This window comes from Phoenix dactylifera, chromosome 1, assembly GCF_051530095.1.
Source record: "Phoenix dactylifera cultivar Ajwa chromosome 1, Ajwa_hap1_PhDact_Kaust_v1.1, whole genome shotgun sequence".
Taxonomy (NCBI): domain Eukaryota; kingdom Viridiplantae; phylum Streptophyta; class Magnoliopsida; order Arecales; family Arecaceae; genus Phoenix; species Phoenix dactylifera.
The window spans coordinates 47,339,189-47,351,503 of record NC_143190.1 but is presented as its reverse complement, the minus strand read 5'-3'; the positions used below and the strand labels follow the sequence as shown (position 1 = coordinate 47,351,503).

The following is a 12,315-nucleotide window of genomic DNA, read 5'->3' as shown; positions in this document are numbered from 1 at the left end:
AGGACCATACTTGCTTCCGTGTGCAAGGAACGTGAGAATGTGCTCCGATATTAAACTTGGAGAGAGTGGACTGATTCTTATCAGAAAATACGCGGAATAGTGGGAGAAATGCTTGATTAAAAGCATCCGATGACATCTATGCAACGCCGCAACTGCTATGAATGAAAGAGATTACGTGGAAAGCTACATATGGGCACTCAATTTATATTAAACTGAGTGATGGTAGCTTCAGAAATATTAAAAAGACAAGCTACTTTATACCTATAGCCCCTGGACAATTTCGACGATTTAGGCTAGGATGTGGTATGTGGACCGTGGACGGAACAAAAAAAATCAAGCACGCTAGCCTACTAGTCATCAATGGGTTTCACTAAACAATATATTCGAATTGTCTGCTACTACCGACGACGATTTGAGACGCATCTATATACAGTGGCCTATACTACGCTTTTTGGCCTTCCATTCTGCGCCGGCCATCCACCAATATGTTCAAGTTTCAAAATTGAACCTTGTTACCGTTTCTCCTAGGAAGTTTAATATAAGCAACTAGGGTAGGATGATCCTTTAAAAGAACCTCCAACTTAAAATGCCACAAAGCTCGATTCAAATCTGACATATTTCTTACCCGAGCCATCGAGTCTGTTGCTCTTGTAGCATCACAAGATCGCATGAACGGTCGCGGTAACATCTATGTTCGGCTGGTGGTGGCAAGAACTAGCGAGTGGATCATATGCCATTGGGAGAGAACAGGTGGAATGTTAACCCTAAAAAAGTTAGCAAAGTTTGATTTTATTTTTGGAAATGGGGAAAGGTTCCAATTCCAACAAAAATTAGTGGTTCAATCAGATCCACTAACTTAGTACTGGACCAGCCCAATCACGAACCAACATAGATGAGCAACAAAAAGAGACATGAGGGAAAAGTGTGCAGTACATTCACGATTGTGTGGTTGGACTGGTCCACCAGCTTTACCGATGGACCTTACTTTATACCTACACCTCTCTCCACTTCGGTTTCTTTGTACAATGTTCAATAATCATGAAACTAGGATACATTGAACCATAGGCAAGGGCAGGTACACTTGCTTCTAACGCTCACCCTTATAGCCATGTCGATTAGCAAATATGGGGCCACCATATGTCATTAAAGTGTGTGAGCTGGGTTTTTTTGGAGACTGATTGCATTAAAAATCTCGTATATTTAAATTTTAGACAAAATTATATTCACAACCCCTCGGTTATGGACGTTTTCATAGGCACTCGCTGATTTGTAAAAAATTTCAAACTAATCCTTTATACTTCTAAATCATTCCAAACTAGTCCTACCATCAATCTCTATTAATAGAATTTGTGTTACATGACCATCACATGGTAATGTAAAATTATATTATAATCAAAATATTCTTCGTATTAGTTGTTTGAGGTGTGAAGTCTTGGCAAATATCTCAAAGAATCCTTGGTATATGACCCACAATCAAGGATCACTTATCACATAGATCTCAAAGCACTTCGAACATCTTAATTTATCCATTTATATAGATCTCAAAGTATCTTAGTATATGGCCCATAGTTAATGATCACTTACTGTGCAGATCTCACAACACTTCGAACTCTTTCATTCATCTGTCTGCATAGATCTTAAAGTAGCCTTCGTATATGGCCCATAGTTAAGTATCATCCATTATGCAGATTTCATAGTACTCTATACTTCTTCATTCATCTATCTATACAGATCTGAATGAACCCTTAGCTTATGATCCCCCATTGCGCAGATTACATAGTAGTCAAAACCCCTTCATTTATCAGCTTACACAAATATCAATAAATCTTTAGTTTGCGCTCATAGTTAAGGAACACCGACTACACAAATTTTAAAGTACTCCAAACTTCTTTATTCAAATCATATGTGACCTATAGTTAAGGATCGTCCACATGATCCATCTGCACAAATTTCAAAGCATCTTATAATTAAGGATTATCAATTGCACAATTCTCAAAGCACTATGATCGTGGTACTTAGGAACAGGATGAGGCTATTTTGATCCTTTGAAACAGCCGGCAAATGCCGTCTACTTGGAGAGCCAAAGGATCAGTTTAGAATGATTTGGAAAATTGGAAAAATAAAGCTTCTGAAAATTAAAAGGATGTCCGTTCGAAGCTAGGGGTGTCATTATAATTTTTTTTAAAAAAACTTAAAATGCTGATGTCCGACAAACCGGTCCTGACCTTGTTGAAGGGAGCATGTGGGGGCACGACGTCGGGTGGTCGGTGGCCTATCTGCCCACCGTGAACCGGGCGCACGGAATCCACTCTACTTTGACGGGCGTTATGGGTGTCGTATAACTAACGGAGATAAGATTGCCGACATTGGCTTCTTTGCTATATTCCCAGCTTCAGTCTCCACCCAAGAAAATGCAGATTTATGTGCGGCCAAAGCACGGCCCTGAAAGCATGGTGAGGGAGCGCCTCCTGCTGGGAGAAAGAATCTGCGAGACTCTAGATTTATATGAGCGCAACTAATCCCACGTCGACACGTAATCGTTTTCTGTTGACGTGGCAACAGATGATTGGTGGTGCGTGGGGCTCCGTAGATCATTCATCCAATGTACGACCAATCCTAATAACTTTACGCATACTTAGAAGGGTGGTCTTTTTCTCTAAATAAAGGTGGTTTCGTGTAGCGCAGTGAATGATCCGGGACAGGCCGCCTATAAGCCGAACGCAATGCAGCCTAGGGGTGGACCAAGCCTAAAAAGAATGCTCACTGAGATTTTTGACCGGCCACACACGTATTGAACTTTCTCATTAGACCAACCAAGTCACTAGCTTGCCAAATCAGTATGAGTTTTTGACATTTGTAACTCTATGTAACTCCAAGTCTTGCCGAAATCAGTGGAGTTTTTGACGCTTGTAAGGCTTCAAATTAGTAGCTTACCAAATTAACAGAGTTTTTTTTACTAGTAGCTTACCAAACAATTGCTAGCTTACCAAATTATTAGAGTTTTTGATGCTTGCAACACGTCAAATTAGTAGAATTAATTGAGTTGAAATTCTTGCTCTTCCAAGTCTATTCAACTCCAATTACTCCCATTATCAAAGCAACATAGACCTAAAGCCCGCTCTCTGCCAATCTACTTACATCCTTTTTCCAAATCTTGGTCCACATGATTTTTTAAAGATCCAATGACATGCTGCTTCCATCGTAAGCATGCCAATAGTGAAGATTAGCTTATGTTATCCTGACGGGCACATGCCATTCTTGCCTAATATCACCCTATGATCACTTTGCTTCTCACTTGATAACCTTGTGATATTTCCTGAGCGAACAATCGATGTCTCCACTAATTGTCATTATCTATGGCATAATATATCCAGCTGCAAGCAACCAAGCAAGTCAAAACTATTCATATTGCAAGCAATCATAGATCTCTTTTTTTAACCTATATATATACTCCACGAAACCTATCAATCAATAGATAGAGATACTTCACCCAATATATTGTACAAATGCAGATTTAATATGGTGAAGTGAAACGAGGCGCTGAAAGCCATAAGAGGAAAATTTTTGCAGAAGGAAGAGGATTGCAGCAAATAGTCTACCCTACGCCCAGCACCGATGAAAATTCCCCCGAAAGGGGCGGCCTTTTTTTTTCCTCAGGCGCATACCACTACTTCATCCCTAAGGTGGATAACTAAGGATCAGTCAAATTATGCTGCTCGTATTATTACTTTCCTTGGCTTGCTCTCATGGCAGAAGAAAAGCACAATTTGACTTCTCGTTGCAATGTAAGTCCAACTTTGTTCTCAACCTCTACAGAAGGCCTAACTTGAATGCGTTAGTCGTTACTTGTTAGATATGGAACCATATATTTCAGAAAAGGCTAAGCAAATTTCTATTGAGGTTTGACCATGCGAATTGTTAGCTTTGAAATGTTACAGAACAGACAAAGCTAATGAAATTTGTATCCCCGACCTACCAAGTCTTGATTCAATAACCGAATCATTAAAGATGTTAATATTCTTGACAATTAAAGATGCTAATATTCGCACAAACCAAAAACCTGATTCATATGCCTCTCGGATTTTGAATGGAACCAAATTCCAGATACCTAATGTCCTATTCGAGTTCGGAGCAGGTGGGGAACAGTTGGGGACATGTAGATATTGTAAGTTAACTGCTCTCTAACTTGTCCCATGAATAACTTTTCCCACTCCTTTAAAATCCTTTATTACATCTAAATCATTTCAGTGCTGTTCAATTCTGGTTTCTTGGACTATATTGTTTGGATTAGGATTCATTTCTATTACCACATCGCCGCGAGAACATATAAATATTGTCCTGGATGTCCTAGGAGGCGCCTCGTATTCTCTTTCCAATATAAGAGGAGAAACAAAAGACCTATATGTTCCATTTATCCGATTATTGAAGAAATTCGAAGTTTACATGAACCAAAAAGAAAAGGTCGAGGAGACAATTTCACTGAGAAACAAAAAAATTAAACAAACAAAACATCTTTGATCGAACAACAGGCTAAAAGTCTATGGTACAAAGCCCGTCAAAGATCCCACAGAAAAGTATAAAGCACTTGACAGATTTTAACTACCAACATTTCACCAGTCACCAGTTGCCATCACGGCCTGGACTGGCATCCTACTTCATTATTCTGTTCATCAAAAATTTGATTTCCAACACTGATGCGACAAAGAGGAAGAGACAGTAAAACGCCACCCATTTCATTGAACTACCACTTGGAGGGAACTTGAGGAGGATGTTTACCGAGGGACCGCTCGGTTGGGGCGGCAAAAGCTCTCTTCTGCAAATGCCTCAGGCTCTGCTCCATGCTGACCTGCACCATTTCAGCCAGCATCTTCTTCGCCTTCCCCGCGCGATCATCGCCATCGATCTGGGCCACGATGTTGCTCACGATGTTTTCGAGGGTGTCCGCCTGCACTTCGGATCTGGGGTATGGAGAGTTCCTCAGCAGCTGCAAGAGTGAACGAGCTTTGGATTGAGACCTGGGGGTCCCCTGAACGGTCAGCTCAAGAAGGCCAGGTATCGCACCCTCGTTGAGGATTACTTCTCTGTATCTGCTGCGATCGCTCTCGCACATTGTGAGCAGGGCTCCTACTGCATGCTCTCTGCTTAAAGGAGACCCGTCCTCCAGTACTTCTACCACCGTCAAAACTCCACCTTCCTCGGACGTCAAAGCAGTTCTCCCCTCATCGTGACCGAGCAGTGCTTCTAAAAGGGCGATGCATTTTTCAGCTGTTTTGGATGATTTCTTGCAGCACTTCAGTAAGTCTATAAGAGGAGGTATGGGTTTGGCCGACAAGATGGTGCTGATGTTCTTAGGGATCGTGCAGAGATTGTACAAGGCCATGACTGCATCAACCTTCGCTTGTGGGCTTCCATCTCCAAGTGTCTTGACGAGGAGGGGGATGGCACCTGCGGTACCGATGATTGGTTTGTTGATGGAAGCAGCAGTGAGGGTGAGCAGAGCAGCAGTTGCATGCTCGTGTAGGTTTGAGTCTGTTGATCGTAGGAAACCAATCAATGGTTCCAGTGCACCAGCTTCCACAATCTTGATCTTGTTCCTGAAATAATTTGCAGATCATGGCTCAGAGCTCTAACAGGGCAGAAATAAAGAAGTTGACATGAAAAGTAATTTACTTCCAGATACTGGCTTCAGAAAAGTAATACAAGAGATAAAATAAAATAAAACAAGGATCATATAGCTTACTACTTTAAAAATAATTTTGGGCTGTGTGTTAAAAGATACTTGTTTGTGTGCTGCTTATGGATTTTTAACAATTTTGGTCTCCACCAGATTAATTTTCCCTCCTAACTAAGAAATTAGTCGGGACCGTTTGACGATAATTGGTCAGTGATAACTTGTTTTGAACTTAAAACAATTTTATGGTAACATCATCCTCACGCTTAATTATTGTTCTTAGTGCTGTTCAGAACTTTTTGATTCCCATACCATCCTTCTTCTTCTTCTTCTTCTCACTCATGTCCTGCAAACGGCCTAGACGAAACATCCAATATGATCCTACCATATCCATGGTAATCCTTCAAATCAAAATCAAAGTTATCAACCTATGAGATATAAATTGAAGCAACAACCATCTAATTATACTGGAAGGACCTCTATAAATTAATTACAGATTAAATCCTACAGTATACACGGAATTTACCAGAAATTCTTGTCCCTTTATTTTTAATAGCATACGGTTCGATGATTGCTTGCAGCAGTAATCTATTTTCGCTTCCTTGTCCAATTGATTTCTATAGCAAAACTGCATAAATATCCTGCTAATTATAAATCATCAAATAAACCATAGTTAACTCTAACGGCGTATAGCTCGGAGGTTCAAAACACAAAATTTTGATCGATTATTTGATTTTGCATACTCATCCCGACTTATTTTATGAACAATCCCAAATCAAAAAGTCGATCTACAAGCTACTAATTACACAATAATTCGAATTACACCAATAACTAGACCACGCGAATTATATATATTGAAAACAAAAAAAGTTACAAATCTCGGTCGATGCCGCATATAAGAAAGAAAAATAAGTACCAAAAAGCAAAAGTGAAAAAAAAAAAAGAAAGATAGAAAAGCTGGAGAAAGAGGGACAAAGAACCAACAGAAGATTCTTCTTCACAACTGAAACAAGCCCAATTCAATAAAATCCCAACTAAACTCGATTACATAGCACAAAAAAAAACACGAATTTTAGTAATATTTAAACAAAAACGAGCCTTTTTATAGGAGGAGGAAGCCAAAGCTCGCACCTTTCGTCCTTGACGGCGAGATTAAGGAGAGCAAACATGGCGGCCTCGGAGCTCTCGTGATTACCTGACCGGAGCATCGACACGATCGGAACGATGGCACCCTCCAGCTGTCGCCGGTGCTTCGACGACGTCTTCGTCAGCTGCCGGATCTCCTTCGCCGCCTCGATCCTGCACTCCTCGTCTTCCGATTGGATCCGCCCCATGATCCCCTCCGACGCCACCTCCGTCCTCACGCCGCCCATATACCCGGAATACTCGCCGGAAACGTGACCGTCCACTGGCCTCATCCCTCGCTACCGAACTCCCTGCTCTCTTTCTACAAAATTCGGTGAAGAGAAAACGGGGGAGCAAAGGGCCGGGAAGGTGTCATTTATAAGGAGAGGATAACGGCTTCTGGATGACGTTAACTCTCCGTCAAGCAACCTGATGCGGCCCTCGTCGGCTAGCTAACGGGACAACAGCCCGTGTCGGCCAGCGAGACTGGATTCTTCGGTCCGAGTCGGGCCGGGGGATGATGCGTTCGACGTCCTGTGATTGGGATCGAACGGCTATGATTGTTTTGGACCACCGATCGGGTCTGCTCTAATTAAGAACAAGGCTTTTCAGGTTGTGGACTTCCATGGCGAACGGGGAGGGACCGCAACCGATCAAGGGTGTGTGGGTCCAGAGATTAAATATCGAGTGTGTACGATGATCTCCGTCGTGGGCATTGGATGGCTCAAGTCTTTCCGTCATAGTCGCGGGGTTGCGCTGTCCCAGTCTGGACCCTTGATCGAGATCAAAGGGCTGTTGGTGCGCCAGCGATCTCCAGGTTATTGCCTTGTAATCTCTCTTGGCAAATAGCAAAAAGAGATCAGCAAATTAGTTTTAAATTTGGTAACCTAATAAATCTAGATGTACCTCTTATAACTTTGCCATGGAATAGCAAATAGTTAATTGCAGGGATGGACTTGGATGGGGAGCTGCAAGCTCACATACCGCATCCCTAGTGTGATATTTTTGTATGATCTTTACACAGAATTAGAAGATTTTATTCCAGCATAAAAAACGTAATTGAAGCACGCGTGTCAAATTGAGGCCCTCTTAGGCTTTTTTTTTTTTCCATAAAGGGATGAACCGGTGCATCAACGTTTAGTTAGGAGATGATAGTTTTTAAGAAGATCAAAATTTTCTTATTCTAGTTATCATAGGCCACAAAACTTGTTTTTCCAAAATAAGTATAAATAGTTATCTTTTCAAATATGTAACTACATATTTTTTTTGCAAGCTGCAATTTGCCATTGGCACTATCCTATTAATACCATCTAGTCATCGACAAATCCAATTCTTCTTGCGTAAATAATGATCGGTGTGACATCACTTAGGAACAGATATGGTGATACTAAGACAACAAAATTAAATTTGAAGCTCTAAAGAAAGATCCCGTATATGGATTCTAAATAAAGTAATTTTTATGGAACGTCATTTATGAGCAAAAGAAGTACTCCACTTCGGAAAAAAAGGACAACAAAACTTGAACCTATATAGAGGAAAATCTTATATATGGATTCTAAAAGAAATATTGTGACATCATCGTAGGAAAATAAGGTGCTTTTAGAACAAAAAAGACAACAATTTGAATCTAGATGGGAAGAATCTGGGATGCAAGTTCCAAATAAGGTGGCCTTTGTGTGATATCATTCATGAGAAAACAGATGTGTTTTTAGAGCAAAGGAAACAACATGTCACGAACCTATACTGAAATGTATTTTGCATGCATACTCGATATCATGTCATCTAATCTTTCTCACTTTCATGCACGACAAAGATATTCAGTATCATAAAAAGAAAAAAGAAAAAGACTTCAAAGTTAAGAAAGTGCCTACATAATAAAAGAGAGAGGAGCAATAGAGATGGGCACTGGGCCGGGCCGCCCACGGCCCGGCACGGCACGGCACGAAGCGGGCCGTGCCTGGCACGGCCCCTTTGATAGGGCCGTGCTGGGCTAGCGAATCCTGGCCAGCGGGCCGTGCCAGGCACGGCCCGCTTCGGGCCTAGGCCGGCACGGCCCGGTCTAGGCACGCGGGCCAAGCACGGCACGGCCCGCGTGCCAGCACGGCACGGCCCATAAGGGCCTGGGCCGGGCTGGCACGCGGGCCTGGCACGGTCCGGGCCTGGGCCCGGCTCGGCCCGATAAAATTTTTTTAATACATTAATAAATTATGAACACTAAGAAATCTTGATTTATGAATATAAAGCCACCTTAATGGTGGGGGGTTTGGCATAGACCCCTACCAGTTTATTAATTTCAATCAAAATGGTACATGAAGGGAGGTTTGGACCTTGGTCTGACCTCTAGATTCTAGAATACAATAAGAAACTAAGAAAGGGCCGAGGTTTGGACCTTGGTCTGACCTCCAGAATACAATAAAAATGTACAATTATAAAAAATTAAGAAATCTTACTAATCATCAGTGATTCAGTGAATCAGTATTCACTCTTCAGTCTTCAGTCTTCAGTCTTCAGTCTTCACTCTTCAGTAGTGTTTGTATCATCATCATCAGAAGATGTTGTACTATGTCCACCTTTATCTTGAAGTCTTGCCTCAGCATCCAGCCAATCCTTGAAGCAGAGAAGCATCTCCACCGTTTCGCCCGTCATCCTACTTCTCTTTTCGTCAAGAACACGCCGACCTGCACTAAAAGCGGATTCCGATGCTACCGTGGACATCGGCACAGCTAAAATATCGCGTGCAATTGCAGACATAACAGGATATTGATTTCTAACACTCTTCCACCAAGATAATACATCTAGATTCTCTATTTGATTTTCATCATATGCAGACTGAAGATCATTTCATAAATAAAATTCTAGTTCACTACTTAAAGATGAAGAAGATGAAGAGGAACTTGAAGCATGTGTGTGTCTTCTCTGTGCAATGAATGAAAAAATAGATGACGAACGAGAACTACTAGAAGGAGGAATAGAGGTTTGTATTTGTGTTCTAGATCCACGAATTTTTTCATCATATATAGCATAAATATCATAAAGAAGTTGTCTTACCTCATCTTTAGCAGATTCAGCATCTTGATTCATATTTTCAGCGTATGCATCAAGTAAAATTAGCACGCCATTTAATTTAACTCTAGGATCAAATACAGCAGCTAAGTTATGCATAGGACATATCCTGTCCCAATACTCATTCCATTTAGATTCCATTAGGTGAATAATAGGCATTAAAACATCATCATATCTATGTTCTGCAAATTTTTGACTAATTATATATGCTTGTTGTAAAAATGAACATGAAGTAGGGTAATAAATACCAGAAAGAACATTGGTAGCATTATAAAAACTAAGCAAAAAATCTTCCAAAATTTTTCCTTTATTCCAATCAGTTTCAGTCAATGTAAATCCTAATCCACAATCATTAATATATGCACTTAATAAATTTTTATATGGGTATGCATCATGTATCATGCTATATGTGGAGTTCCAACGAGTAATTACATCAAGTTTAAATTTTTTAAAACGTTTACCATGATTTATGCATAATTTCTTAAATTCTTGAAGTCTTGATCTAGAAGCATGAATAAAAGAAACTGCATTTCTAATTTTTGAAATCACATCTTGAATCATGCCCATGCCAGCTTGAACAGAAAGATTTAAGATATGACATGCACATCTAATATGCAGTAAATTTCCATCTAATATGGGATGCAATGAGTCTCTTAATAATACAACAGCAGAATTATTATTAGATGCATTATCAAAAGTAATAGATATAATTTTATCATTAATATTATATGAACATGCAGTTTGATAAATTATATTTGAAATTTGTTGCCCAGAATGTGGAAAATCAAAAGCACGAAAAGCAAGAATACGTTTATTTAATTGCCAATCATTATCAATATAATGAGCAGTAATGGCAATAAAAGAATTACTACCTACAGATGCTGACCAAATATCAGAAGTTAATGAAATTTTTACATTTAAAGTAGAAAGTGTTTCAATTAAATTTTGTTTCATTGCTAAAAAATTGGTCATAGCTACTCTTCTAAATGTACGCCTACTAGTTCTTTTGTAAGCAGGTTGTAGGTTTAATTGAACATATTCTTCAAAATTAAAAGATTCACATAAACTAAAAGGTAATTCATCCTTAACTATCCATTTTACAAGTGCTTTTCTTTGATTTTCATGATTATATGCAAAATTACCTACAAGTAATCCCCCTTGTATATTAAGGCTACTTTGAGTTTGAGCATGAGAATCATGCATCCTATGACTCTCTTGATGTCTTTTTAAATGCCCTGTTCCCCCACTACTACTACAACTATAAAGTTTGGCACATTTTTTACATTTAGCTTTCCAGACTCCCTCAACCATAACTCTATCAAATTCATTCCATACAGTACTAGTCCTCTTACGAGAAGAGGTTTGACCTTCACTCGGTTCACCAGTTCTAGAGGAACTAGGAACAGGGGGTTGGGGATTAGTTTCTTCCCCCTCAGAAACAGGAATGCCAAACTGACTTTCCTCAAAAGATGACATATCTATGATTAATTCAAAAAATAAAAACTAACCGCAAGGAGGAATTGAGTAGAGGGTCGGAGGGCAGAGGCAGCGCCGAGATTCCGAGCTTCCTCTTGTGCTCTCAACAGAAGCGACCTTCTCTTCTCAACAGGAACCTCCTCTTGTGTAGCACTTGAACAAACTAAAAATTAAATTGCTAGAAGAGCACTTTAGAAGAGAGAAATAATAGCAGTAGAGAAGGAGAGAATGAGAGGTTTGGTGTGGTGAGAATGAGGGAGGAATGGGCTATTTATAGAAGCCCAAAATTTTTTTTTCTCCCAAAATACCCCTCAATTCAGCCGTTATAGGACTGTTGGGAGGGGCAAAACCGTCTTTTTCCCGAAAATAGCCGTTGGAAACGGCTATTTTCTTCCCCCCTCTCCAGACGGGCCGTGCCAGGCACGGCCCGTCTGGAGCCGTTACGGGCCGTGCCAGGCACGGCCCGTTTAGAGACGTTGCGGGCCGTGCCTGGCACGGCCCGTTACCGCCCGTTACGGGCCGTGCCTGGCACGGCCCGTGCCGTGCCGTGCCCGGCCCGGCCCACCAATAGAGGGGCCGGGGGCCGGGCCGGGCTTGCCTTCCGTGCCTCACGGGCCGTGCCAGGCACGGCCCGTTTAGAGTTTTGGCCCGGGGGGCCTGGGCCGGGCCGGCCCGGCACGGCCCGTTGCCCAACTCTAGGAGCAAATCATGCATAGTCCAAAATGTGCCCATAAATGTCTAGGATGCTATAGAAAACTTAGTTTGCCCTCATCTAAGTAGAATGTGAAATCCATAGCATTTTCCATGGAAGATCCATTTCTTTTGTCATATTAAAAACGCTATGTTCTGTCAAGCATGTAGAGCTATGATAATCCAGTCCTTATCAACTATACTCTAGCTCCATCTCTATTTAGATGGTGATACAAATGGAGGAAATAAATTTGAAAGAAAACAAAGATTAATTATGCTTAGGATAAAGC

The 12,315-nt window shown here is 40.9% G+C and overlaps 1 protein-coding gene across 1 annotated transcript; it reads right to left on the bottom strand.

The window, feature by feature from the left end:
* Positions 1-4,495: 4,495 nt before the first annotated feature.
* On the bottom strand, positions 4,496-7,141 carry LOC103705654 (U-box domain-containing protein 45-like). Its single transcript, XM_088704036.2, has 2 exons — positions 6,803-7,141; positions 4,496-5,594 (listed from the first exon to the last, which is right to left on the bottom strand). Exons 1-2 carry the CDS (start codon positions 7,087-7,089, stop codon positions 4,742-4,744), a joined length of 1,140 nt encoding a protein of 379 aa, XP_088560162.2. The 5' UTR covers positions 7,090-7,141; the 3' UTR covers positions 4,496-4,741.
* Between the last annotated feature and the right edge of the window lie 5,174 nt (positions 7,142-12,315).